General features: G+C 48.7%; 1 protein-coding gene and 1 pseudogene across 5 annotated transcripts in view; both read left to right on the top strand.

Moving 5' to 3' along the window:
* Spata21 (spermatogenesis associated 21) overlaps window positions 1-27,960 on the top strand; it is a 40,184-nt gene that overhangs the window by 10,642 nt on the left and 1,582 nt on the right. For all 5 annotated transcript variants that reach the window (XM_063235594.1, XM_063235593.1, XM_063235592.1 and 2 more), the window contains exons 5-11: window positions 7,985-8,406; window positions 8,649-8,743; window positions 10,643-10,780; window positions 13,138-13,209; window positions 13,322-13,439; window positions 26,740-26,909; window positions 27,652-27,820. In XM_063235594.1, the coding sequence (XP_063091664.1) occupies window positions 7,985-8,406; window positions 8,649-8,743; window positions 10,643-10,780; window positions 13,138-13,209; window positions 13,322-13,439; window positions 26,740-26,909; window positions 27,652-27,820 (1,184 nt within the window). The remainder of the gene's footprint in view (window positions 1-7,984; window positions 8,407-8,648; window positions 8,744-10,642; window positions 10,781-13,137; window positions 13,210-13,321; window positions 13,440-26,739; window positions 26,910-27,651; window positions 27,821-27,960) is intronic.
* On the top strand, window positions 16,800-16,896 carry LOC111757244 (U6 spliceosomal RNA; annotated as a pseudogene).

Below are 27,960 nucleotides of genomic sequence, written 5' to 3'. Positions count from 1 at the left end.
AGAGTCCTGAGTCTGAGTCTGATTCCTAGCACCAACAAAGAAAGAAAGAAATTCATTTTGGCCTTAATTTACACTTCCCTAATAACTGATGTGAACCATGTTTTCATGTACTTATAGAAACATTTATATATTTTAATTGAAAGGATGTTTATTCAAATACCTTGTGCATTATTTTAATTGGATTAGTCCTTTGTTATTGAGTTGTAGGTTTTGTTTTTGTTTGTCGGTACTAGGAATTAAGCCCAAGGACTTGCAAATTGTAGGCGAACACTCTACCCCTGAGCTATATCCTCACCTCTTTTTTTTTGTTCAGAAATCAAACTCAGGACCTGGTGCTTGGCAGGCAGGCATTGTGCCCGAGCCCTGTCTCCCATCTCTTAAAATTTTGAGACACAGTCTTAATGAATCTTCCCAGGCTGGCTTCAAACTTGAGATCCTCCTGCCTCAGCCTCCGGAGTGCTGGGATTACAAGCGTGACCGATCATGCCTGGTTCTTATCAGATATCTAACAAATTTTATCTTCTATTTTATGGGTTATCTTTTCACGCACCCCGCCTTTGTAGTACTAGGGATTCAGTTGTGGGGTATTTGGGACTAAACTATGTCCCCAGCCTTTTTACTTTGAGACGGGCTACAGTGTTACTCTGGCAGGGCCTGCGCTTGTGACCTTCCAGTCTCAGCCCCTGATATGGGGCTGGGATTATAGGGGAGCAGCACTGCACCCAGGCCCCCCAACATCCTTTTTTTTTTAGTTCTTATTTTTGAGTTTTGGGACCTGTTAATCTATTCTGAATAGGAGTGATTTATGAGAGACTTAAATGTTTTCTCCCAATCTGCGACTTGTTTTTTCCACTTTATTTATTTTTTTGGTACCAGGAATTGAACTCAGAACTTTTTTTTTTTTGGTGCTGGGGAATCGAACTCATGACCGCACGATTGCCAGGCAGGCGCTTATGCTGCTGAGCTAAATCTCTGGTCCCTTTTCCATTATTTTAACACTGGCTTTCAAAAAACAAATTCTCATATTTTTTTTCACAATAGGTGCTATAAACAGTGTATTTAACTGATTTCCATTTATTTAACAGCAGTGACTTACATTTATTTTGAAACATCTTTTCCTCATGGTGATTTACAGAATTGTCAAGCCAGTATGACTATCTTATAAATATTTGGCCACTTGGGCACACACCTACCCAGTACTTTAGCAGTATCTTTCAGCAAGAAAAACCCCGGAGAGTAAAGTACCTGACACGATTAACTGGGTACAAGGCAAATCTGCTCCAAATATTTGTCTCCGAGGTAAAGGTACCACACACCTGTTCAATCAGGAAAACCATCCTTACAACACGGGGTGATTTTTTTATTTTTAAGCAGGGCCCAGAACACTGAGCTGATACCGAGGTGCTGAAGGGCAGGGCTGCATCCCAGCTTATGCTGTGAATTCACAGGAGATAGGTTTGGCAACTCAGGCTCCTCCACTTTGGCTCTCAGAAAGTTTACTTCTGAGTGGGGCAGGCTGGTACTCCTCTTGAACCCAGGTACCTTTCTCTTTTTTTGTTGTTTTGTTTTGTTTTTGAGACAGGGTCTCACCATGTACCCCAGATTGGCTTTGAACTCACAGCAGTCCTCCTGCCTCAGCCTTCTGAGTGCTGGAATTACAGGTGTGTGCCACTAAGCCTGGCTTCAAGTTTTTGATGTTATAGTTTGGAAATTTTGGCCAGGAATTTAGCTCAGTAGCATAAGCACCTACCAGACAAGTGTGAAGTCATGAGTTATTGTAAACCCAAATATCGAGTTCAGTCATCCAAGCATTGTAATCCTCTTTCTAGTTTTCTGCACAATCCAAAAATTATATTTGTAATCCCATTGAGACATCATTAGAATCCCAGCAAGTTAATTCCAATCCACCACCACCAATGCAACCCACCGTGAGAGTAAAGACACCAAGACACGTTCCAAGTTAAGGGCAGCCAAGTGGTCCTAAGTCCAATCCTCTGGAGGACATCTGGACAAAGGCCTTGATCCCAGGCCCCTCCAGCATTTAGTATCTTGTGAGCAGGGGGTGGCTCAGGGATGAGTGACAATCAGGATGGCAGGAATTACTTGAGTAACTTGAGCTGGCTGGCCAGGTGCAAGATGGCATCTCTGTAATTTGCAGAGATAAAGACATGCAGAAGGATCAATTTACACAATGCAATTAAGGTGGCAGTGGAATTGTTTTGGGGGGCTATTGCTTCCTTTCTGATATGCAAACTCTTGTGCCCTGGGGAGTCATAGCCTCTTATCTTGAGGCTGTATGCAGGTGACATTCCCGGAGCCACTGGCTCTAACATCTCCACGTGCTCAATCCTGTACATATCTGTCTTGTACGGAGAACACTATGCGAGGATGTCTCTTGGCTATAGAGATTGCATATTAGAACCTCGGCTAGCCCTATTTGCAATGCTTAGAGCCAGTTGAAGAGAGAAGGAAATACACTAGCCAACTTTTTACATATCATATAAGGAAATGAGTCTCCAAATAATCAAGGTCACAGTAATTGTTTTGGATTCAAAGGGTGTCACTGGAGTTATCTGCCACAGTGAGTTCAATACCAGCTACCACCAAAAAAAAAAAAAAAAAAAAAAAAAAAATCGGGGTGGGGGGCCTTAACTCAAATTTTCTTTTATTTTGTTTAAGAAGTATTATAGTTGTAGGTTTAAGTTTTAGGGTTAGCCAGGCATGATAGTACATATCTGTAATCCCAGCACTTCAGAGGCTGAGGCAAGAGGATTCTGTGAGTTCGAGGTCAGCCTGGGCCACATAAGCAAGTTCAAAGTCAGCCTGAGCTATGTAGTGAGACCCTACCTAAGACAGAAAGAAAGAAAAAGAAAAAAAAGGGGGGGGGGGCCGGAGATTTAGATCAGCCGGCATAAGCTCCTGCCTGCAAGCCGGTGGTCGTGAGTTTGATCCCTGGTACCAACAGAAAAAAAAAAAGAAGAAGAAGAAAGAAAAAAGATTTAGTTTTATGCTCCATCTTCAATCAATTTTCATGTAGGACATGAGTTTTTGCTCAAAGGTCTTTTTTTTTTAGCATGTGTGTCTACAATCATTCCGGCACTATTTGCTACAGAGTAAACTTTCTCAGTGAATTTGTATCTCAGTCAAAACTCAAGTTACTACATTTCTGGAAGTCTGTGTCTAGAATCTCCTTCCCTGTTTAACTTAATTTTTTTGTGGTGCTGGGGATCAAACCCAGAGCCTCACAAATGCTAGGCCAGTGCTTTACCACTGAGCTGTACCTCCAGCCCCTGTGATTTCTGTCTTGTTTCATGTATTTATTTGTTTATCTGTCTTTAGGCCGATCCCACATGGCTTTGATTATAGTAGTTTTATCACAAGTCTTCTATGGTTTAGTGTAAAAACAACCTTGTTAAAAGAATACATAGAGGGCTGGAGATTTAGCTCAGCACCTGGTAAGCGTGAGGTTGTGAGTTCAATTCCTGGTACAAAAAAAAAAAAGAGAGAATCTTTGAAGAGAATCTTGGGAGGTCCACGGATGGGATCTTCTGAAATTCCCACACTCTGGGACACTGAGGCAGGAGGATCAAAATGTGAAGCCCAGTTTAGCAATTTAATGAGAACCCTGTCTTGAAACAAAACATTTGAACAGGTCGAGGATGTAGCTCAGTGTGAGGGCCATGGGTTCAATCTTCAGTACTGCCAAAAAGCAGGGTGCTGGGGTACCTTCCTGCTTTTTCAGCGGCCCATTCCTCCTCCCCAGGGAAGTGTGAGCCAGGCCGCGGTGGGCCGTGACTTCTCTGGTCCTTGATTCCTCATCCCTCACAGGAGGGGACCCACGCTGCTCAGTGGGGTGCAGGGAGCACCCGGGCACATGATACCTGCCACACCTGCCCTGTGGCAGCAGCGAGTGTGGGATCTCTGGTCTCCCCGTGAGTTCGGAGGTTCACTGGGACCAGGATGGGACTACTCTGGTGTCTGCGTGCTTGGCAGGGCCCCAAGTGTCAGTCACCAAGTCAGCAGGCAGAAAATGGCTTGGACATCGTGCGTCTGACGGAACCTTGCAGTGCCCTGGACAGCTGTGTGCAGCCCCTCGGAGATGACCCCTTCGGGGAGGCTGGCGACCCACAGGAGGCTCCACCCAAGCCTGCTGCCAGGGGGCATGAGGGCAGCTACCAGGGGGCAATGTGCCCAATGCCCATGACAACGGCTGAGGAAAACATAGCTATGTCCCCCTTGCCACCCACACTGGGCCTGAAAGCCCCCCGGGAAGAGTAAGTCACCCTTCCCTGCTGTCCCTTGCCCTGCTGACATTGGGCAGATTGTGCTGCTCTGGGCCTCAGTTTCCCCACCTGAATTACCAGAACTCTGTTCTGCATGATGGGAGGGAGGGAAGGCCCCGCTGGGATGAGAAGCCTGTGGGGTGAGGCTTGGACAGTGGGCCCCAGCATCCTGGGGACTGAGAGGGGGTGCAGGGGCTCCTGACCTGCGGCTCTTGCACCTCCTGACCTCCCTCCCTCACCGGGGGTTTCTCCCCTCTGCAGAGGTGAGACTGCCGAGACCCAGGCAGCACCAAGGCCTCTCCCCGCTGCAGTAAGTAAGACCCAAGTGAAGCCAGGTGTGGGGTGGAGTGTCCAGAGACCAAACTGGTGTGGGACTGGAGGTCAAAGTGCAAAGTCGTGAGGGTGAGCCCGTGTGTGAGTGTCCGTGTGTTTACATGCACGATTCCGTGACACTGCATGTGTCCCAGGGTGCAGATCGTTCCACATCAGCGTGGCTCCTTCCTCGATCTGTTCACAGCCAGAGCACACAATCCTCAGAGGCCCTGAGCTTCTGGAAAGTTCTAGAAGCTGTGCCCACCTCTGCCAGCTCTGCTACTTCCTAGCTCTGACTCCACCTGAGCCACCTGCACATACGCAGCTGGCCGGGTCATTGTTATACTCTTCCCACTCCTGCCCGGTCTCTTCTGTGCCAGCCCTGGCTGCTCGCACCCAGCCCCACCCCGAGCAGCTCCAGGGTCATCTGCTCCTGGCCCTCCTCGGCTGTCCCGCTGCCATGCCGCCCTCCCCTGGGCTCCAGGATGTCCTCACACAGCAGTGTCCCAGGACACCTCACCTTGCCTCACTGAAAGACGACTCGGGTCAGCCAGTGGAACCAGGCCCAAAGCTTGCTGCCCCTTACTGAGTCACACACAGTACAAGCTGTGAAGACAGCTGCCAAGCCCCAACCGCTGGTGCCCCACTTCCACATCAGGCTCCACCCCGCCCTCCCTGCACATGGGCAGTCTCCCCATTTGTGCAAAGTTGTTCCTGTTGGCACACAGGCACCCCACCATTCCTCTGTCTGCCTTTGCTCCCCTCCTCCGTGGGCGCGTCCTGCCGTTTATTTATTTTTGGTAGTACCAGAAAGTGAACCCTTCACACTGAGCTCTGAGCTACATTGTCAGCCCTTTTTTTAAAACTTTGAGACACTGCTTCAATGGGTTGCTGGATTTCCCGGGTTGAGACTGAGCTTGCAATCTTCCTGGCCCAGCCTCCTAGAGTGCTGGGCTTATAGGCCTGAGCGTCAATGCTCGGTTTTGGGTCGCCTCTCTCTGCCGGTTTTCTCAGACTCAGGATCCCTCCAGAGTCTCCACCATCACTCGGTCCTCACCCAGCCCTGCAGCTCAGCGTGACCCAGAGCTTTGGGGCCGTGGGAGAGGTAGCGGCTGTGAGGCTGGACCCCAGACCATCACAATGCCGTGGAAGCCTCAGCTTGGCGTCTGTGTTTGTTGGTGGCATTAGGGTTTGAACCCAGGGATGCTCTGCTACTGAGCTACAACCCCAGACCTTTTTACTTTGGTTTTTCAAATTTTTTATTAGTCATCCACGTTCGTAGTACATGGGGTGTTGGTACATAGATATAACATTACCAAATGATCCCTTCTCATTAGCAAATGATCTATCACCTTGTTTCCCTCTGTCCGTCCTTTATTTTGCTTTTCAAAAAATTTATATTTATGTATTTTTTGAGACAGGGTCTCACTATGTAGTTCAAGGCTCGTCTTAAACTCATGCCACTCCTCCTGCCTCAGCCTCCTGCATGCTACAGGCATGCACCACCATGCCTGCATATTTTGTGCTTTAAATTATTTATACTTTGGGTTTCTCATATAAGAGAAACCATGCAATATTTAAGCTTCTATATCTAATTTATTCCACTCAACATTATGGTCTCAGAAAAAAATTATAATTTCAAGGTCCATCCACTTTCCTACAAATGGCTGACATGTATCCTTCTTTACGGCACAGTGCTATGCCACTGTGGGTAAATACATTTTCCTTTTCCATTCATCTGTTGATGGACATATAACACTCCTCCAAGGCTTAGCTATTATGAATTGTGCTCTTTTAAACACATCGTGCATGTATCACTGTAATACGATGCCTTTAACTCCTTTGGGAAGATACCTAGATGGGGAATAGCTAGGCCAAGTGGAATTTATATTTTTTTAGCTTTTTGAGAAATCTTCATACTGGTTTCCGTAGAGGTTGTATCGGTTTAAATCCCCACCACTCAGGGAGAAGGTCTCCTCCCACCCCCGCTCCAGCCTCGCTGGCATTTCTGGAGGAAGATGGAATCTCAGTATTGCTTTAATTTCTGTAATCCCCACCCTATTTATTTTTTATTATGAGACAGAGTCTCGTTACGTAGCCCAGGCTGGCCTTGGACTTCGGCTCCTGCTTTAGTGCTGGGATCACAGGCGCGGGCCACCACGCTCAGCTCAGCTGCTTTCCGTTTGCCCGCCTGCTGCAGCAGTGAAGATTGAACCCAGAGCCCTGCACTGAGCTGCATCTTCACCCTTCTTAAGTTTTAGACTTTGAAACAGGGTCTTACTCAGTCGCTACCTTGCCGGGGCTGAGCATGAACTTGCGATCCCTACAGCGGTGGGATTACTAGCCTACACCACCAGGTGCAGCCAGGGTTACTCTTTAATTCAGGAAAATAATCAAAGGTGTCTTTGTCAGGGGGAAAGTTGGCTGTCCCCTCTGGCTTGTACAACACTCAGCTCCTTGTATTTTTTTTTTTTTTTTTTTTGTCTTTTTCGTTTTTACCGGTACCGGGGATCAAGCTCACGACCACCTGCTTGCAAGGCAGGCGCTTATGCCGCTGAGCTAAATCCCCAGCCCCAATTCCTTGTATTTTCAATACTGCTGTTAGCTAACCATTTCCCTGGTATGCGGTGTTTTGTGTGTGTGTGTGTGTGTGTGTGTGTGTGTGTGTGTGTGTGTGTGACGGGGATTGAACCCTGAGCCTTCACACTGAGCTACATCCCCAACCCAAATTTAAATTATTTCTCAATAAGTCACTAAGGTACCAGGCTGCTCTAGAATTTGGGATTATCTTGCTTCGGCCTCCCAAGTAGCTGGGATTACAGGTGGGCAACACCTTGCCCGGCTTCAGACATCACTAAAAGAAAGTGAAATACAGAGTCTTTTTAGTTAGCGCAGATATTTTAAGGATGCCACCATTTATTGAGTTGTGACCCTGGGAGCTTAATGGTGCAAGAACTTTAGAACCCAGCGGGAGGAGAGAGGAGCCATTAACATGTAATAAATGAGTAATTTCACCATAAATCATAATCAAGCGGCTAAGGGAGGGGAACCTGGGGGAGCAGGGGTTATTCCAGGGAGGTACTCAGTGATCAGGGAAGTGACATTTGAGTAAAGATGCAAATGACAAAAAGGGGTGAGCTGTACAGACAGAGGCCCGAGCATCCTGGGTGGGGGTGGTAGCGCCCAAGACCCCATGGAAAGGGGTGCACTGGATAACCCGGGCCAACCGCTTCCTGTCTGACTGGGGATAGAGTCTTTGCGAGCCGAGTGGGTATGGGGTGCATCCTAAGGGGCACAGGGAGAAAGGGCAGCAGGAAGATGCCCAGAAGGAGTTTTGTGGGGCAGCCTGGCCAGATGGGAAGCCTCCAGGTCCCCTTCCCTGTCCCCAGGAAGCGAGGGACATCGATGAGAGGAGAGAGCTGGGCCCCACACAAGAGTCCGAGAAGCCTGGAAGCCTCTGGCCCGGCTTCATGAAGTGCTTGCTGGAGGTGGAGGAGGAGGAAGCCGCCCATCGGAGAGCCTGGAAGGCCCGGGCCCTGACAGCTCGCAAGTCTCTGCGGACCCTGACACCGGGGCCCACCTCGGTCCCCATCAGCCACTCAGCCCCTCTGACCCTATCCCAGGCCCCCACCTGGGCCCCTGCCACCACCCCATTCTGGGCCCCGCCTCTTGCCCCTACCCCTGTGGCGGCCCTGGTCCCAGCCTCGGTGTCCAGTCCCTTCCTGCGGGGTCCTTTCTCAGACCTAGGCTGGAGGTGGACGGAGCTGCTGCCCCAGAGCCACGAGTGGAGCCTGAGCTGCAGCAGGCCATGGTAGGGGCCACCCCATGTCCCAGCACCCCAGGCTCAGAGCCTGGTCCCAGGGAGGCTCCTTCCCCTCCCATTCTGATCCCTTTCTGCTCCTCCTCCATCCCACCCCGCCCCCATCTGTCCCTTGCTGCAGAGACTCCCCAGGGCTGCTCCACTGCTCTGTCCCTCCCTCTACTGGGTCCCCATCTGCCTTCTGTGCAATCTGGCAGCTGTGGTGCCCGGGCCCAGGCCTGTGTCTTCTGCAGGCAGGAGCTGGAAGAACACAGCCTGTTCAGGCTGAGTCAGGTCTGGGAAGAGCAGGCCCAGGCGGAGGAGCCCCTCACGCTCAAGCAAGAGGAAGGTGGGAGCCTTTTCACGCCACGCCCTCCACCACTGCCCTGCTGCCCCACAGGCCCGTATAGTGGCCCTGGCCGGGGTGGCAGGCACTTGGCCTAGGACACAGAAGGGAGATGGACGCAACTGCACAGGAAACTTGCCTTATAATCACAAACCCCAAGGGGTCCTGTGATTCAGGGCCCAGCTCTCTGCCAACTCCAGGGTGGCCTCTAGAGAGGGGCAAGGGCTCCGCAAAGCCTCCTGGAAGCTCCCCTGGACAGAAGGCAGTCCCTCCCCGTTCAGCAGGGCCGCCAGCCCCGACAGGCCCCATCTCCCACTGCATCCCACCCCACCCCAAAATGGAAGAATGTGAACCCTTGCCCTAGGGAAGGCCCTGAGCCCTCCATTCCATCATCTTTGGGGCTAGGCCTCACCTGTCCCCTTCTGCCTGGCCACAGAAGAATAAATATGTGACTGACCCCTCCTACCTGTTCACCAAAGTCCGGGGCCCTCTAAGGGATCTTCCTGCCTCAGCCTTTGGAGTAGGATCTGGGTCTCCTGGCCCGCTGGGCATTTGACCTTTGGGGTTTGGGTTTTACTTTCTGAGCCAGGGATTGTGAAGCAGGATTCTATACTGGCCTACACCCCAGCCCTGCTCAGAGCAGTCACAGCTGCTTCTGATGCCTCTTGGGTTCTTCCTTTAGAGGCTGCTGCCCTGTGGCAGGTCAGCTCTTACCCCAGTCCCAGTCCTAGCTGCCTACATCCACATTTCAGCTCTGGAGAAGTCAGAGCCAGGCACTGACCTAACACACCGGCTCCAGGAGGCCGTAAGACTGCAGGTTATAGGAAGGGAACTGAGGCTCGGGAGCATCATGTGTTGTCCCTTGGCACCTACATTGGTCAGCTCAAGCTGCTCTAACAAAGCACCACTGACTGGCTGGTTGGAAGTTCAAGGTCAAGGTGCTGACTGGGTGGTTTCTCCAGGGGCCTCTCCCCAGCTTGTGGGCAGCTATGTCCTCTCGAGGCTTTTCCATCAGGCTCAAATGTCCCTGGTATCTTTGTGCGTGTGTGTCCTAATATCCTTTTCCTGTATCAGTACACTAATCATACTGGCCTAGGGCCCAGCCTCCTGCCTCTTTCTGATTTATTTAGTCACCTCTTTGAAGCACATCTCTCAGTTGTATGTGGCGGGACACACCTGTAATCCCAGCATTCAGGAGGCTGAGGCAGGAAGACAGAGTTCAAATCAGTTTTCCAATCTTGTCTCAACAATACCAAAGGCCCTTTTCCCAGATAACCACATTCTGAGGCACTGGGGCGCAGGGCTTTGATGTATGAATTTTGGGAAGCCAATCACAAGGCTACGGTGACCTAGATTTTTCTGTGGGCAGAAAAAAATCACTCTGTGAGTGGAGAAACCGAACTTGGAATGCTCTGACCTTGTGTCTGGGTTGGAGCTACACTGGGCCTTTGTTGACACCTTCCTGTCCTCTGTTCCAGAACACCAAAGCTACCCTAAAAGTATCTGCACACACCATTGTCAAGAGCACAGACTAAGCCATGTGGTCTCCCCTGCCTCAGTTTCCCCTCCTTTCTGACAAGCATAAGCATTGCACTCCTACGAGAATGATGCAAGAATTAAATGAGAACTTGGCACAAAGACCTTAGCCAGTGTCCGGCACGGTGTCCATGCCCCAGAGTGGGGGTACTCCTGTCACCACATGGGCCCCTGATGAGCTCTGTGCTAGTCACATCAGCTGGACCCCTGGCCTGGCCTCCGAGTGGAGAAGGCAGTGAACCCAGGGAGCCACACAGTCCCCGCTTTGGCTCTTTTAGGTAGCCCTGCCCCCACCTGGTCTCGGTGCTAGAGGGCATTGGAAGGGTGGGATGCAGGGGGCACACGTCACGCTTGCTCTCCCCGCAGCCTTCCACAGCTACTTTGAGATCTTCGATGGCCCCGGCGAGTTGGACGCCCAGAGCCTGAAGAGCATCCTGGTCCTCACAGGCTTTTCCCTGACGCCTGCCCAGGTGGAGGCCGCCCTGATAAGCGCTGATGTCGATGGTGAGGTTTGGGCCCTGTGCTTGGTTTCATGCTCTGAGGTCTTAGTCTAGAGAGTCTTAAAAGTTTTTGAACAGGGGCTCCATCCTGGATTTTTATTGTGCCACCAGTATCTTGGCCGCTTTCTCCTTGCTGGGAGACAATGCCCAACACTCACAGCATGGAGAAGTTTGTTTGGGCTCAAGACTTCAGTCTATAGCTAGCTGTGTCCAAGGCAGAAACGGGTGACAGAGGGGCCAGCGGAGGGGAGCTGCTCACTCAGAGGCCAAAGGGAGGAGCCGGGAGGGAGGAAGACATACCCTTCCAGGACGCACGCCCATTGACCCACTTCCAACCAGGCCCACTTGCTCCAGCAGCCCATGGAGCTCTGAAGTCATCACCGATGAGTATAGCACCCCATGACCCAATTGCCTTCTGCACACCTGAAAATTAGGGGGGACACTTTAGGTCTAAACCTTGACAACTGGATGATCCCACATATGATGTAGCAGGTCCTGGTTCTGGGAGTTCATGCTCTTCAGCTCCAGTTTCTGGGGACCCAGAGATGGCTGAGCCTCCTGACCTCAGGCGTAGGTGATTTTGGGGATCCCTTCCCCTCAAGGTCCTGACCAAGCTTCATCTGAGGTTTCTCCATCACGAGATCGCTCACACTTGTCCGTGTGGCGTTGGACAAGCCACAGAAGTGTGTTCTACGCTGGTCTCTCCATCTGTAGAATCAGGGTGACAATGGTGCCCCCTCACCAGGTTTCTGTAAAGATGAAACAAGATAAACCAGGCAAAGCACTCAGCATGGCACAATGCCTGGTGCACAGAACACGCCCAGGAAACATTAACCACTGGCATACTCACCCAGTAAGCATTTACTAGGCACCTACTTGTGTGCGCACTGTCAGGTAGGAGCCATGACCTAGCTGCAGCCCGGGACAGGCAGTGCCTTCGGGCAAGGTCAGCCAAAGTTAAAGGCACCAACAAAAGCAGCATGTAAAGTGGCTTAAAGGGGGGCCGGGGATTTAGCTCAGCGGCATAAGCACCTGCCTTGCAAGCAGGCAGTCGTGAGTTCGATCCCCGGTACCGATAAAAATAAAAAGACCAAAAAAAAAAAAAAAAAAACAAGTGGCTTAAGGAAAGAGTCAGGAAGGGTGGCTTCCTGGAGGAGGTGACCCTGGGGCCAAGTTGCAAAAGATGAAGCAGGACTGAGCCAGGGAGAGAAGTCTGCATGAGGCGAAGAGTGCAGCACAGGGGAATCCGTGTGGTGTGGTGTGTGGCCGGGCTCAGGGTGTGTGGAGCAGAGTCCTGTGTGGTGCCTGGTTCCTGACAACTGGGTACAACTCCGTTCCCTCCATGGCAACACAGAATGACCTCAGCCTCAGCGGTGACCCGAGGTTAGTCTTATCAAGCAGCCCCACGTGTACTTTCAGAGGCCACATGATCCTGTGTTGAGTTCGTCAGCCAAGCACAGATACCGGTCTCAAGCCCTGAGGACCCAGCATAGAGCAAACATGCTGTTCTTTTTTTTTTTTCTTAAATTTTTTTCTTTTTTATCGGTACCAGGGATCAAACTCACGACCCTACGCTTGCAAGGCAGGCGCTTATGCCACTGAGCTAAATCCCCAGCCCCTAACACCAAACATGCTGTTCTTGCCTCCAAAAAAATTCCATCAAATTCCAAAGCATGTGGTCAGGCCAGGTTGGGGGTGCACACCTATAATTCCAACACATCGCTGTGAGTTTGAGGCCAGCCTGGGCCACATCGTGAGTTCCAACCCAGCCTGAACCAAATACAGGGTGAGATCCTGTCTCAAAATACAAAAAGCAGAATAGAAAGTGTGTGGTGGGAATCCAGGGGTTTTTTGAGAGGCTTCTTGGGAGATCTGACCTGGTCTGGTCCGAGACCAAGCGGAATATGAGCAGTGGAGTGGGTTTTAGGAGAAGGAGGCAGCATGTGCACAAGGCCTGGGGAACGCCTTCGGGGGCGCGGTGCCCACACTGGTAGCCATAGCTGCTGCTGCTGCTGCTGTTCAGTGGGCACGGACCAGTTCCAAGCACCTCAGCTCATTGTATCTCCCACGAGTGTTCTCTACAGAAGCAAAAACTGAGTTTGCTGGGGTTGAGAGCCATGGATAGAAGCGGTGGGACTCAGGTAGTCACCCAAACCGCAGCCTCCACTGCGTGATTCCCAGAAGTTTATAACCAGGAGATTTTAGCTGTCACCGCCTACGGGCGCAGCATTTTCTGCATTGAACACGGGTCGCTTTTGTAATCAGACCTGGCGAGTGTACTGGTGACTGTGCTGGGTTGCAGGGCCTGGGCCGGCTCCACAAGGCCCCTGCCCCACCCTGTTCCTTCTCTGGCCTCTGCAGGAGATGGTCATGTGGACTTCAAAGACTTCCTGGCTGTGATGACAGACACCAGGCGCTTCTTCTGCTCCGTGGGTGAGCAGGGGCCAAGCCCGGGGCACAGAGCTGGAGGAAGGCCCAGAACCCTGATGGGGAAGGCATCTGGGCCCAGCCCATGGTAATGACAGCCACTATCCCGTGTCCCCAGAACAGAATGTTGTGACTAACATGGCTTCCCCGAACCCCTACACTCTGCTCTTTGAGATTCTGTCTCTGCTGGTGGAGATGCTGGCCTTGCCGGAGACAGTCTTAGAGGAGATCACCAAGTGAGTAGGGCTGGTGCGTTTGGGTGGAGGGTTGGGAATGCAAAGGTGACATTTAGCATTTTGGCAGCTGAAGAGTTTTGACAGGACCCTGTTGCAAGTGAAAGAAGCCCAGATCAAACTGGCTTAAACACAGCACTCAGGAGGCTGAGGCAGGAGGATCGCCATGAGTTCGAGGTCAGCCTGAACTATAGTGAGTTCAAAGCCAGCCTGAATGACATACAAACAAACAAACAAAAAAAGGTTTAAATAAAAGAGGATACACTGGTTCAAATAACTGGTCAGGGCTTCAGGAAAGGCTGGATCCAGAAGACCAAATGATACCAAATAAGGCTTTACCTCTTTATGCCTGGACTAAAAACTCAGAAGTCTCTCTCAAGTAGGAAGGTGGGGATTGTGATCCACCCCTTTAGCTCTGCCACTTTAATAGTAAGAGGAGGGCTGGGGATTTAGCTCAGTGGTATAAGTGCCTGCCTGACAAGTTTAAGGTCATGAGTTTGATTCCCAGTCCTGCCACCAAAAAAATTTAATAGGAAAGGAATTCTTTTTTTTTTTTTTTTTTTTTTGTCTTTTTTGAGACGGGGTCTCACTATGCAGTTTAGGCTGTCCTTGAGCTGACTTTGTAGCCCAGATTGGTCTCAAAACGCACAGCGATCCTCTCATCTCAGCCTCCTGAGTGCTGGGATTACAGGTCTGAGCCACCATGGGGCTTGGAAGAGGAATTCTTTCCTGTATTGCCCACACTGCGGTCCCAGGAGAGGACTCTGATGGACACCGCCCATGGCCAAAGCACTGAACCCCTGCCTGTGCCCAGGGAAGATGAGGCAGGGTGGGGGCATCTAAAGGAGACATGGCCTCAGGTGGCACTGCTGGAGCATTTCAGGGCTGGAAGGAAACGGGAAGGGATGTCCACACAGCAGCCTCAGTCTCACGCCTCACAGCAGCCCTTCTCCATTCCTGGTCTTAAGCACGAACACATTTTATGCTGTGGCTCATAAATGCCAGTTTTCAGCGCGGTGGTTGTGAGGTTCACATAAGATCAGAATTCAGAATTGCACTATGTCGACTGCTGTGCACAAACCTTCTGTAAGTGGATCAGAGGAAGCGCTGCGCCCGGTGGGAGGAAGGAAGGTTTTAGGGCTGTGCCGTCCTGTGTTCTGTAGCCTTGAGCAAGACACCTCCCCGGCCCTCAGCATCTTTATCTCGAGATGGCAACGTGGTTGCTTGACTCTTCCCTGCAAACGACATTCTGAGATTCAGGACAGCCAGGAGGGTGAGTTCTAGTTTGAGCCCAAGTCTTAGGCCAGGTGAAGACCGCTCAAAGAGAGACCAGCAGAGAGTGCGCCCCATTTCTTCTGCAGACTTTTGGTTCCGTTTAGGCCTTCAACAGGTTGGGGGGCCATCCACCTACCATGCAAATGCTAGCCACGTTCAGAAACGCCCTCACAGACACCCCCAAATAATGTGGAACCAAATATTGGGGCACCCTGTGGGCCAGTCAGTTTGAGCCATAAACTCTCACTGTAGGGATCTCAACCAGTGCTCATGTCCGGGCCATCTGATTCCCATCAGACACACAGCTAGAAGGCTACTGCCCTCACCGGGCCTTGACCTCATGGCGATTCTCCTGCCTCAGGCTCCTGAGTGCTGGGATTACAGATGTGTACCACCATGCCCAGGTCATTATTCATTCTTTCATTAATTGACCTCTGTCTGTCTGGGGTTATAATGAAAAAGGCTGATATTAATGTTTTGCACAAGTCTTTTTGTGTTTCTCATGGATAAAGGCCTAGGAGTAAAATCCCTGGGCAGAAGGTTAAGTTTATCAGAAATTACCAGTCAGTCTGGCAGGGTGGTGCAGGCTTGAGTCCTAGCACCCTGGGGAAATAAGGCAGGAGGATGTAAGTCTGAGCTTGGCCCGGACAATTTAGTAATTTAGTGAAATCCTGTCTCAAAAAATACAAAATAAAAAAGGACTGCACGTATAGCTCAATACAAAAGGTTCTGGGTTCAAGCCCCAGTGTCAAAGAAAGAATAATAGGAAGAGGAGAGGAGAAGACAGAGCAGGGGAGGGGAGAGAGTGGCTGGACCACTCACTCCCCATTCCCACCAGCACACGATGTGCTGCTAGTCGCTCTGTATCTTTGCCGTTTCATTTGTGTTTTGGTTCCGGGGAATTGCACTCGTGACCTCTGCTCACCAGGCCAGCACCGGAGCCGCTGAGCTAATTCCCAGCCCGCTACGTCTGGTGCTGTCAGCCGATGGCAGTGGTGCTGCCCTGTCCTCGCACTGTTCTGCGTGCCTGCATACTTTATTCTTGTGCTTGTCATCTCTTGAATTTTACGTGCGCAGAATGATAGCGTAATCTTCCTGCTACCGCTTTTGTTCCTCCGCTTCCTAGTCTTGTAATTCTGTCGAGCTGGAGACCACTTAGTTTTTTTTTTGTTTTGTTTTTTTGTCTTTTTCATTTTTAGCAGTACCAGGGATCGAACTCACGACTGCCTGCTTGCAAGGCAGGTGCTTATGCCGCTGAGCTAAATCCCCAGCCCTGGAGACCACTTAGTCTCTCTACTGCCACATACAGTCATTCAGGACGCTGCCTCGCAAAACTGAGCCCTCATCTGTTCTGCAGCAGGACGTCAGCGATGGCAGACAGTGTGACAGTTCTTATATAAGTCTCCTGGGACACAGGAGGGAGCGTCTCTACAATAGCAGTTAGCAAACATTTTGCTCTCAATATGCCTTCATGTTCCTAAAAATTATTGAGGACACCAGGGAACCTTTATCAATGTTTCCTAACTTGAAATTTTGAACTGAGAATGGAGGAGTGGGGTGGTTTACTCAGTTTGTGTGAGGCCCTGGGTTTGAACCCCAGCACTGAAAAAACAAGCCAGGTGTAGTAGCTCACACCTGTAATTCCAGCACTCGGGAGGCTGAGGCAGGAGGATTGTTGCAAGCTCAAAACCAGCCTGAGCTACAAAGTGAGCTCAAGGCCAACCTGAACTGCATAGCAAGACCCTGTTTCAAAAAGACAAAACAACCCACAAGTCCATTATATGTTAACAGAAATAACACTTTTAATGAATACTATATTTTAAAAAGAAAAACTATATTTTTAAAACTTAGAGAAAACATACAATATCTCACATCTCTTTAGTAGCTGGCAGGAAAGAAAATGGTTAGATTATCATATCTAGGGGCTGGGGATTTAGCTCAGCAGCATAAGTGCCTGCTTGGCAAGTACGAGGTTGTGAGTTTGGGGGAAAAAATAGATTATCATATCTTTCTAAATTCAGTCTGTTGCAATGACTTGTCTTTGTTGAAGCATCTGAAGAAAATTTGATCTCACACAAACTAGTACATGCGCTTTGGCAGCACATATACTAAAATTGGAACCACAGAGAGATGAGCATGCCCCCTGCGAGAGGATAACAAACTGGAAGAGGGGGGACTTTTGTTCTGCTTTGTAGTACTGGGGATGGAGCCCAGGGAACACTGAGCTACATCCCCACCCCATTGATTTTACTTTTTAAAATTTAAATTATTATAGATTACCCTCCAATCATTTGTGCCAAACCTGCCTGTGTATCTCTCTGCTCACTTCCCCTTTAAAAGTCCTGAAACCCTGCTGGGCAGGGTTCTGGCTCTTGGGGTCAGAAGCCCCCCTGTGTAATAAACTGCCTCCTTGACCTCCTCGGTGCCCTTTCTTCCCATGTTTGGTCTGTTTTCAGTGATGGTACGAAAGCTATTTTCAAGCCTTTTGCAGGTCTCTCATTGGGTCTTTCTCAGGGGTACTTGTTACTTCCCCCTTCTTTGTTTTGTTTTTGTTTTATGAGACAGAGTCTCACTTTGTAGCCAGGCTGGCCTCAGATTGTTCACAGTGATCCTCTTGCCTCAGCCTCCTAAGTGCAGGCGTTACAGGTGTGTAATCCACCAGGCCCAGCCCTTCCCGCTTGAGTTGGCCATTCTTTCTCATTTCTTTGTTGCCTGGTGATTTGCAATTATGTCCTGATCTTTTGGCTCGCCGTCTTTTATTAGTGTAGGCTTGGTTTCTTGCTTTATTAGAACATTTTCATAAAAAGCCCAGGCATTTCCTAAGCCCTGTGAAGGGTGACTCCATTCCAGATTCTCTCCCCCATGGCTCTTGGCTTTCAGCCTCGCTAGAGAAGGTCTACGGCACACCTTCTGCTAGGACAGAGGTAAGCCTGCCTCGTTCTTCCAAAGTTTTATTTCCTATCTAGCCGTCTAGCACCTTGCCAGCCCTCATCTAGGGCACGGTCCTTGTTCCTATAGGGTGACACCCCCCCCGGCATCTTAGCTCCGTGCCCCGGAGCCCTCGTTGGCTTGGGCTGGAATCCACGGTCCACCTCTACCAGCTCTGCTCTGCTCTCAGTCCTGTGAGCCTCTCTATCGAGCCCTGGCGATGCTGTGTCTGGTGCCAAGGACTTGTGGAGCCCTCTGAGCCTCTGCAGCCCCCCACGGTGTCTGACCCCCAGCGGGTCCAGCTGCCCTTCCTCAGTTCAGCTGGACTTAGTGTGGCACTTGGACCTGTGGCTCCGGGCTACTGGAGGGGTGACCTCATGTGACTAGCCCCAGCCTGGAAGACTCCACCTTCAAATTCCATCCCTCTGCAGGTCACGGCTCCAGCATAGGCACCTTGGGAGGACACAAACACCCAGACCACTGAAAAGGATTGGTGGGCTACTACTTAGCCAGAGCCCAAGTGGGAGGATTTTAAATTACTGATGCATTCTTTTGTAGCTGTATGAATATTTCTCCTCTCTCCTCTTCTCTTCCTTCATTTTTTGGTGCTAAAGACTGAACGCAGGGACTTCACACTGAGCTACATCCCCAGTTCTTTTTATTTTGGTTTAAAAAATTATGCATTTATTTATTTTGGTATTGGTTTTTGAGACACTCTGTAATTCAGGCTGGGCTTGAACTCACAGTGACCCTCCTGCCTCAGCCTCCTGAGCCCTGGGATTACAGGTGTGCACCACCAGGCTTGGCCTCGTTTTTATTTTGAGACAGGGTCTCCTCAAGTCACTAGGTTCAAAGTTGCAGTCTGTCTGCCTCAGAATCCCAGAGGGCTGCGATTACAGGCATGTGGCACCCAACAGCTTTTTTTTTTCCTTGAGTCAGTTTTGGCTACTTATATTCATGTTTATATTTATATTTAGGAATTCATCTACTTCTGGTTTTCAAATGTATGGGATTGGGGCTGGGGATTTAGCTCAATAGCATAAGTGCCTGCCTGGCAAGTGCGAGGTTGTGAATTCGATCCCTGGTACCGATAAAAAAAAAAAAACCTCAAATTATATTATATCCTATAATATTCTTTATATTCTTAAAGTTCTATCTGGGGCTGGGGATTTAGCTCAGCAGCATAAGCAGCTGCCTTGCAAGCAGGCAGTCGTGAGCTTGATCCCGGGTACCGATAAAAAAAAAAAAAGTTCTATCTGATCTGTAATTACATTCTATATGGCTTATGTTCAGCTACAGTAAATTTAGTGGACTGGCTTAAACTTCATAAGGATTAGTTCTTAGATTTACTGATTGTTAACATTTTTACTTTTTTGTTATTAGTGGTACTGAATACAGAACTCAGGAGCATTCTACAACTAAGCTACGTGGGCCCCTTTTATTTTTATTTTTATTTTTAGTTTTAGTTTTAGGTACCAGGGATTGAACTCATGACATCACGCTTGCCAGGCAGGTGCTTATGCCGCTGAGCTAAATCCCCGGCCAAGTCACTCTTTTTTGTGTGGCGGAGGGGGACAGTGCTGGGGTTTGAGCCTTGTGCATTGGTTCCTAAGTACTCTGCCTCTGAGCCACATCCCCAGCCCCGTCATGATTCTTTGGTTGACTTTCATCTGAATGAATTCCTCACCTTTTCTTTGTTATAAAATGTTGCCTACTGTAAGCTTGATGTTTCTTCATGTTTTTAATTTTTTTCTCATCCTAATTAATTTCAAATTACATTTTAACAAAATGTCACAGAGCCTCTGTGTATTTTTCCCTCCGTGTACTGCATTAGGAAGAATAGTCGTCATCGTTTGCTTAAGGGATTTCTGCCATGGTTTCTCCACTGTAAAGTTTAACAAGTACTTTCTATGGGACATTAATTCAGGTCTGTTCCTCATCCGGTACCCATGGCTGATTCTTTTTCGTGTGTGCTGGGGATGGAACCCAGGTCTTCACACGTGTTAAGCCCATGCTCCACCACTGAGCCACACCCCCAGCCTGAAAAATGGGGATTTTTCTACTCCATCTCATGAAGTGGCATTCTTTTTGTGGGTTGATACTGGAGGTTGAACAAAGACCTTTGCACTGAGCTGCATTCCCAGTCCTTTTTATCTTCCTTAGCTTCCAGGGGTGCTTGGATCGCAGGTGTGTGCCACTGTGCCCTGCCCAAAACAGTGGTTTTTCTACCTCTGTCATTCCCTCCCTTTTGTTAGCTGGCACACTACACAACGTAGAGGGCTCCTTTGCCCTTATTTCCTTGTTGATTATTACCAGGGGGATGATACCCTTGTAATTTTCCTTTGTGTTTCATGTTCAATATTTTATATTTCCCAAAGTATTTGTTTTATTATGTAGTAGTCATTTGTTCCCTGACTTGAAAGTATACTAGAAAGCTACTGTGATAAAAATAGTGTGGTACTGACAAAAAAAAAAAAAGATCTAAAGATCAATGCAGTAGATTAGAAGATTAGAAATAACCACAGACACACTAAGCTACTCTATCTTTGACAAAGGTGCTAAACACGTCACCAGAAGATAGTCTCTTTTTTCTTTTTATCGGTACCGAGGATCAAACTCATGACTGCCTGCTCACAAGGCAGGTGCTTATGCCGCTAAGCTAAATCCCCAGCCCCAAGATAGTCTTTTTTATAAATGGTTTTGGTAAAACTGGCTCTACACATGCCACAGATTAAAACCTTTCATCACATACTAAGCTAAAATCAGAATGGATTAAAGATCTTAATATGAAAACAGAAACATTAAACCTGCTGGAAGATAAATTAGGTAAAACTCTTGAAGACATTGGCATAGGCAAAGATTTTATGAATAAAACCCAGATTGCACAGGACTTACTGCAAAGAATCAACAAATGGGGTCTCTTCCGACTGAAAAGCTCTTGTACAGCAAGAGAACCACCAACAGAGGGAAGAGACAACCCACTAGGTGGGAGAAAAGGTTTGCCAGCTGGTCCTCAGATAAAGAATTATTATAGAGAACTTTAAAAGAACTAAAAAAAAATCAACACTTCCATATTGAAAGATCCAATCCAAAAATGGGCTTCTGAGGTAAAAACACACCTCTCAGATGAAGAAGCACAAACAGCAAATAAGTGTGTGAAAAAATGTTTTATAGTACTATCATTCAAGAGGTGCAAGTTAAAACAACACTGAGATTTCACCTCACCCCAGAAAGAATGGCTATTATCAAGAAATCAATCAATAACAAGTGCTGGAGAGGCTGTGGGAAAAAAGGAATCCTTCTCCATCGTTGGTGGGAATGCAGACTGGTGCAACCACTGTGGAAATCAGTGTGGAGATTCCTCAAAAAACTAGGATCGGAAGTCCCAATCGACCCAGCTATTCCCCTTCTGGTTATCTTCCCAAAAGAATTAAAAACATCATACCACAGTGATATATGTGCACCCATGTTGCTAGCAGCACGGTTTGTAATAGCCAGATCTTGGAAACAACCTAAATGCCCACTGACTGAGGAATGGATAAAAAAGATGTGGTATTTTTATGTAATGGAGTACTATTCAGCCATAAAGAACAATAAGCTGGAACCGGGCATGGTGGCTTATACTTGTAATTCCAGCACTTAGGAGGCTGAGGCAGGAGGATCACTGCTAATTTGCGACCAGCCTCGGCTGTAAAGGAAGCTCAAGGCCAGCCTGAACTGCATAGTGAGACCCTGTCTCAAAAAGACAAAAAAAAAAAAATGATAAACTGGACATTTTTATATGTAAATGGATGTGCCTTGAGAATATACTTATTAGTGAAATAAATTACACACATGTGTAAACATAGTATATCATTAGTGTGACAAACTGAAAAAATATGTATATGCGTATGTATGTGTATATAAAAATAGTTTTTAAAAAAGCAGCAGTATAATGGCCTCCTTTGTCATCCACATGGCCCGCTCAGAAACAAATTCATTGTCTCCCTCACTGAACACCTCTGTAGGTTCTGCTTCTCTTTAATACCTTATTCCAGTCTTTTTGTCCCAGAGAGAATGACCTCAGCCACAGTAATGACTCAGGCACACCTGCCTCTACTTTAGCCCACGACAGCCATTCCGAGTTGACTCTGGATGTCTTAGGAAGTTGCGGATGTGCTACAAGGTTTGGGTTATTTGCATGTGGATCTGTGGTTGTTCCAGTGTATTTATTGAAGGGATAATCCTTTCTTCGCTTACCTGCTTTTGCCTGTTTGGTAGTCAATTGTTTGTTATGTGGGTGTCTATTTTGGGACTTGCTACTGTGCCTGGTGGTTTGCCTGCCTTGATGTCTTGATTGGTGTGACTTTGTGGTAAGTCGTGGGACTGGGAGGGTTGGAGTTCTAATTTTGTTCCTTCCTCAAAGTTGTTTAGACTATTCTCAGTGGTTTGTATTTCTACAGAAATGTAAGAATCAAAATGTTAATTTTTATGAAAAATGATACTGGAATTTTGACAAGGGATTGTGTTTTCCCAACTTTATTACTTTCTTCTATTTGTTTTTGGTTTTACTATTTTATTTTTAATGTCTTAAGGAAAGATATAAAGATACTTCATAACTTTCTTCTTTTCTAATAAATGTACTTGGTGTTAAGAAAAATGTAATCATTGTGTCTCTAGGACCACTTTTGTTATAAGTTCTAGTCTTCTTTTGTTTTTAACAATATGGCCATACCAACTTTTGGTCAGTATTTAAATGATTTGACTTAATTTTTAAAAACTTAAATCAGGAGTTAGGGGTTTAGCTCAGCGGTGTAAGTGTCTGCCTGGCAAGCACGAGGTCATGAGTTTGATCCCTGGTACAAAAAAACTCAAAACAAACAAACAAAAAACTTTAAATCAAAGTAGCAAGAGGATATTCTTTTAAAAGCTGAGTAGTTCAAGGCAGGGCATAGGGGTGCAGGCTTATAATGTCAGCACTTGGGAGGCTGAGGCAGAAGGATCATTCCAGGTTCAAGGCCAGCCTGGGCTACAGAGTGAATTCAAGCCCAGCCTGAACTACGTAATGAGACCCTGTCTCAAAAATAAATCAATAAATAAATGCTGAGTAGTTAAAAATGTTTACAACAATTGCAGAGTCTTCCTTCTAGAAGACTCTTTTGACTCTCTCCTTAACTTTTACTTTTAAATTTTATTTATTTATGTATTATTTATTTGGTACCAGGAATCAAACTCATGCCTTGTGCTTGCCAGGCAGGCACTTACATCGCTGAGCTATATCCCCGGCCCTCTCTTCTGACTTTTAAACAGTATACATGTGCTCCAGTACAAGTCCTGATCCAAAGGTATGGTGCACGTTTAAATTTTTACAAAGCCCATTTTGATCAAGACACACTGCCAAGAATGACAGGCTAAGTTTGTTCAAAGCGAAGGGAGTATTCTGAGGGGGATTCATAGCCATGTGTCTTTACTGTCATACATTTTAAATTTAAACATTTACCATCTTTATGATCACTCCTTGTTTGCAGCCACCGTTTCAAATAAAACACTATAGTGTGTGTTTATCCACCTTACTCACCAGATCTGGCACTGTGTCTCTTCTCAAAGCCAAAAATGGCCAGGAAAGGTAAAAATTTTCAGTCAGTTTAGGCAGCCAAGACCACACAACTAAAGACACTCAGGGAAAGACTTCTGAAATTGCTTCAGAAAGGGTCAAGAATGGAATGCATTTGAAGGGAGGGGGAGGATTTTGAAGGAGCTTTAGTGGTAATGTAGCTTTTTTTTTTTTTTTGCCCCGGGGATCGAACTCACAACCTCGTGCTTGCCAGGCAGGCACTTATGCTGCTGAGCTAAATCCCCGGCCCGGTAATGTATCTTTTACTGTCAAACATTTTTAAGAATTAAAATTTTCACCATAAGGGGCTGGGGATTTAGCTCAGCGGCATAAGCACCTGCCTTGCAAAGCAGGCGGTTGTAAGTTCGATCCCTGGTACCGATAAAAATGAAAAAGAGAAAAAAAATTTTTTTTCACCATAGCTTTGATCACAATGCATATTTTGATCAGTGATCTGTCTACTTTTTTTCTGTTGGCTTCCTGTTATTGTAGATAAGGATTTAGCCATCAGACATAATTCCTCTCCACCTCTGTCCTGTTCCAGTATATCATCATTTGGGGCTAATTTGGTATTGGGGGTTTCTATTAGTTATGGCTAAATGACCGAGCTCCATAGTGTGTAGTATCGTTATCTGAAACACCTGGGACCAGAAGTGTTTTGGATTTTGGATTTTTAAAATTTTTGCATATGCGTAACAAGATACCTTGAGGATGGAACCCAGGCCTAAGCATGATATCATTCATGTGTTTCATATGTGCCTTATACACACAGCGTTGGAGTAATATTTTTCTTTTGTACTGGGAATTGAACTTATGGCCTTGTACTTGTCAAGCAAGTGCTTGTACCATGAGCTAAGTCCCCACCCATCTTGGGGTAATTTTATACAGTGCTGTTACGTGCTGTGTCGGGCAGGTGTGGAATTTTCCATCTGTGGTGTCAGACTCCAGCCCTCAGTTTCAGACTCTGGAGCATTTGGATATTTGGATTAGGAATGCTAACTGATACTATGATTTCATTTTCTTCCTTTCTTCCTCCTCCTTTTTAAAAGTCCTAAAATCAACAATTGCTTTGATGTTTTTTGTTTGTAACCACTGATAATTCTTCGCACACCTGCGGTTTTTTTCACGGAGGCCCATTTGAAAGAAACCCATCCCTCTTGTTTTTGGAGAGACAGCTGGCAGGCCAGCTGCAGGCTGACCCTGAATCTCTTCCTTGATCTTGTCTTTCTTTTCCTCCTCCTTTGTCTCCTTCCTTCCTTTTTTGATGGCAGTATGTTTCCCCACAGCAGCTTTCCTGAGTTAAAAAGGCAGTAATCCAACCACAGGAAGAGCGGTCCTGTTCAGGGATCCCGAGTAAAGAGGTGGTCACAGTGGCATTCACCCTGCGGTGTGGGACCTCCCTTCTCCATCCCCGCCCCCTTTCTCCTATGTTATAGCTCCTGTTTCCATATGTGCAGCTTCCTTTTCTTCATTGTTTTATGTTTTCATTTTGGGGCTTTTTGGGGGAATCCCAGGAATCAAACTCAGGACCTTGCGCTTCCCCGCAGGCAGTGTGCCATTGGGCTATATCCCCAGTCCCTTATACTCCCATTTTGGAACAGGTCCCCTAGGAGCTTGTTTGAGACAGTAAGGCTCTCATTTCGTAGCTCAGGCTGGTCTTGAACTTGCAACCTCTCTGCTTCAGCCTGCAATGTGCTGTCCCCCTAGCAGCTTCCTGAGAAAGGATGGATAGAAAAAGAAATGAAGGAGAAAGGATGCATAGGAGGCAGTTTTTTTGAGATTTTGTATGGTTATCCTACTGTGACACATAGTAATTTAGCCAGGTACAGAACTTCAGGCTGGTGTGTTACAGAACAGGCCCAGCGTGCCTGCGTTCACACAGGACAGGAGTCCGTTTTCCTCACACTGACTTCACACACGGAAGCCAGCAAGCAGCGCACCAAGGTTTGCAGGTGCTATTTCTTCCAGGATTATTGTTCCACACTTCCCTGGGTCAATCCTAAACTAACCACATCTGCACACATCACACTTCAAGTACAGGAAACAGGAACGAGGAAGCCCAAAGCAAGTGATTTCCTCTAACACTGTGAATGAGAAAGGTACACATTCTGCAGGCGTGAAGTCATTTTCTTTTTTCGAGTAGATGAAGTCAGTCTGTGGCTTCATATGTGGGAGCTGGCGGCAACCTCCCAACAGGAGAGGCTCCGGGTTACTTTCCTGTGTGTGTGAGGTTCATCGGAACATTACACAGGCTCCAGACAGAGACCCTGGAGGAGCTTCCGGTGCCAGTCCTAGGGCCTCCCAACACTGAGGGGCGGCTTGCCCCCCACAGCCCTGCCGACAAAGCCAGATGGGAGGGCCACTCTCCCTCTCCTTAACACTTTCCCTCAAAGCACCCATCACTCCTGGAACGTTTCGTATTTTCGTTTGTTTATGGTCCGGTTCCAGGTTCCATTAGGTCTGTGTCCAGGTAGCTATTCGGGAAGTGACTCCAGGGAGCAGGAGGAGTGGGAGGGATAAATAGCAAAGGAGGGAGAGAGAGAAAATATAGGTGCTCCTGAGTGAAGAATCCCCAACCCCCCAGACTTCTGAACTATCAGTGGTCAGGGGAAGGGGCAGAAGCCCGCAGGTGTTTAGTTCCCCTGCCCCTCTGGTGGCACATGTACCACAGAGGCCAGGGCAGGCCTTAGGCGCGCCCTGCAGACTGTCCCTGTGTGCACACAGCTGCAGAAGCCTGTGGGTGGCTGTCACTGCAGGTACAGCAGAGAGAGTGACACGGGGGGGGGGGGGGGGGCTGTGTGACGTCTCCTGCAACTCCTTCCCAGGCATCAGAAGTGTAACCAGTAAGGTGCACATTCAGTGAAAATGTGCTGCATGTCTTGAGGGGAAAAGGCAAATAATTAGCTGGCTGCAGGTTTTATGGTAAATACAAGTCACTGGGGACCTGTGACAGGAGCCTACATGGCACATGGAGAGGACAATGGACTTTCCAGGGACAGCCCCAGGCTGAAACCTGGAGGACAAGCAGAAGTTATCTCCAAGGCTGGTTTATAAGAAAATAAGGAATTACTCATCTAAATAAAAATGGCAAAAAACAAACCAAAACAGGGACTAGACTCTTGAGTGAAAAAAACAAATCAAAAATCTTAACTGGTGGGTAACAGACTGAGCCCTCTGAAGCGGACGGTACCGTGCCCTTGATCGGCCTGTCTGTAACCCTACAGCACAGAGAGCGAGCGGGACAGGGCGGGGAATGGGACATCCTGAATCTCAGAGAGGTCAGGTGACCTCCAGTGATGGGGCAGTCCTGTCTAACCACATGTACACAGGTATCAAGACCCACAGCAGGGCAGTACTGGCCGATGGACACAGGAAGATAGGGCAGAGCTGGGGCCAGAACCCAGGTCTCCTGGCGCCTGGGCTTGTCAGGGAGAAGGGGCTCAGGAGGAGTGGGGTGGGGTGAACTAACCACAGCCAGGCTGAGCCGAGTGGGCACTGCTTCCCCAGCTACTACCAGAAGAAGCTGAAGGCAGGCACCTGCAGGGCCCGAGAGATGGCATCCACCACAAGCCAGCTGCGGTCACAGAAGCAGCTCCCCTACAACCTCCAGCTGGCAGAGCGTTCAGAAGTCCCGGAACACAGGGTCCTCAGCATCCTGAGCCGGCTGAAGCAGAACGGTGAGGAGCCAGGCGGCCGTGTGAGGAAGGGGGCTCGGCCCCCTTGTCTCCTCGGCCTCCTTCCCAGGCCAGACCCTGAGCTGCGAGGCCTGTTTCCCACTGCGGGCCCACCCATGTGCACTGCTAAGTGACTGTCACTCCCCGAAGTTCAGCCCTGTGCCCACAGGTCCTGCACTCAGTCCTCCCGCCTGCTGCAGCCCCAAAGACAAGCTGCTTCCAAAATCCGGCTGGTAGCCATGAGCAAATGCAGTCCACTGCTGGCGCATAGCCCCTGGAGTAGGCTGACAGCATGGGACGCTTGGCACTAAAATTTTATCACAGGTTTATTCCATTTACAGAGAGAAAAACTGAACAGAGGCGTTAAGTGCCTTGCCTTGTTTTCCCTGAGCTGTCCGTGGGGTCTACACTCGGGCCCAGCCCCCAAACTTGCCCTTTCTGCAGGGCAAGACTGCCTCCCCTGCCTGCTGTCCTTCATTAGTCTCCTGCAAGGTGCCAAGGAGGAGCAAGGGCCCTGCAGCCTTTCCAGAGTGCCCACTAGGCAGTGCCAGGACCCATGCCAAAGGCCCTCCAAGCTGTGGTCAGCCTCTGTCCTGTGCTTGGTGTCCGGCAGGGTACTCAGTGAGCCAACTCTCCTCTCTACGGGCCTTGTCCAATCCCAGCCCACTCGGGAAATCCAGGAACTTCCCCGGGTCTACAAGCAGCCTAAGGCCACCACACTCTGAAGTGTACCCCCCACCCCCAGCCTCCGACCTGCGGAGCCCCTATGCCCAGGTCCCTGGCAACTTACTCTGCCCTCGGCTGAAGATAGCCCGTTGGAAGCAGGGCAGCCACATGCTGGATCAGTGCACACCGGGCAGCCTGAGCCCCAGCAGCCGCAGCCACCTCCTCCAGTCAGGACCTCATGGAAGCAGGTAGGTGCCAGGAGGCCAGGGTGTGTCTCAGGCCCATCTACCTACCTGCGTCCTCAGGGGGCCCCTGGCTAGCACTTGGGGAAATCCATTCTTCCGGGATTGCCTGGGAAAGGGAAACACCTCCGTGGAGGGCTGCAGAG

Source organism: Cavia porcellus, unplaced genomic scaffold, assembly GCF_034190915.1.
Source record: "Cavia porcellus strain 051 isolate PalLab524CR breed Dunkin Hartley unplaced genomic scaffold, mCavPor4.1 scaffold_25, whole genome shotgun sequence".
NCBI classification, from domain to species: Eukaryota; Metazoa; Chordata; class Mammalia; order Rodentia; family Caviidae; genus Cavia; species Cavia porcellus.
Note: the sequence above shows the minus strand (reverse complement) of the source record. Positions and strands in the feature narration are given on the sequence as shown.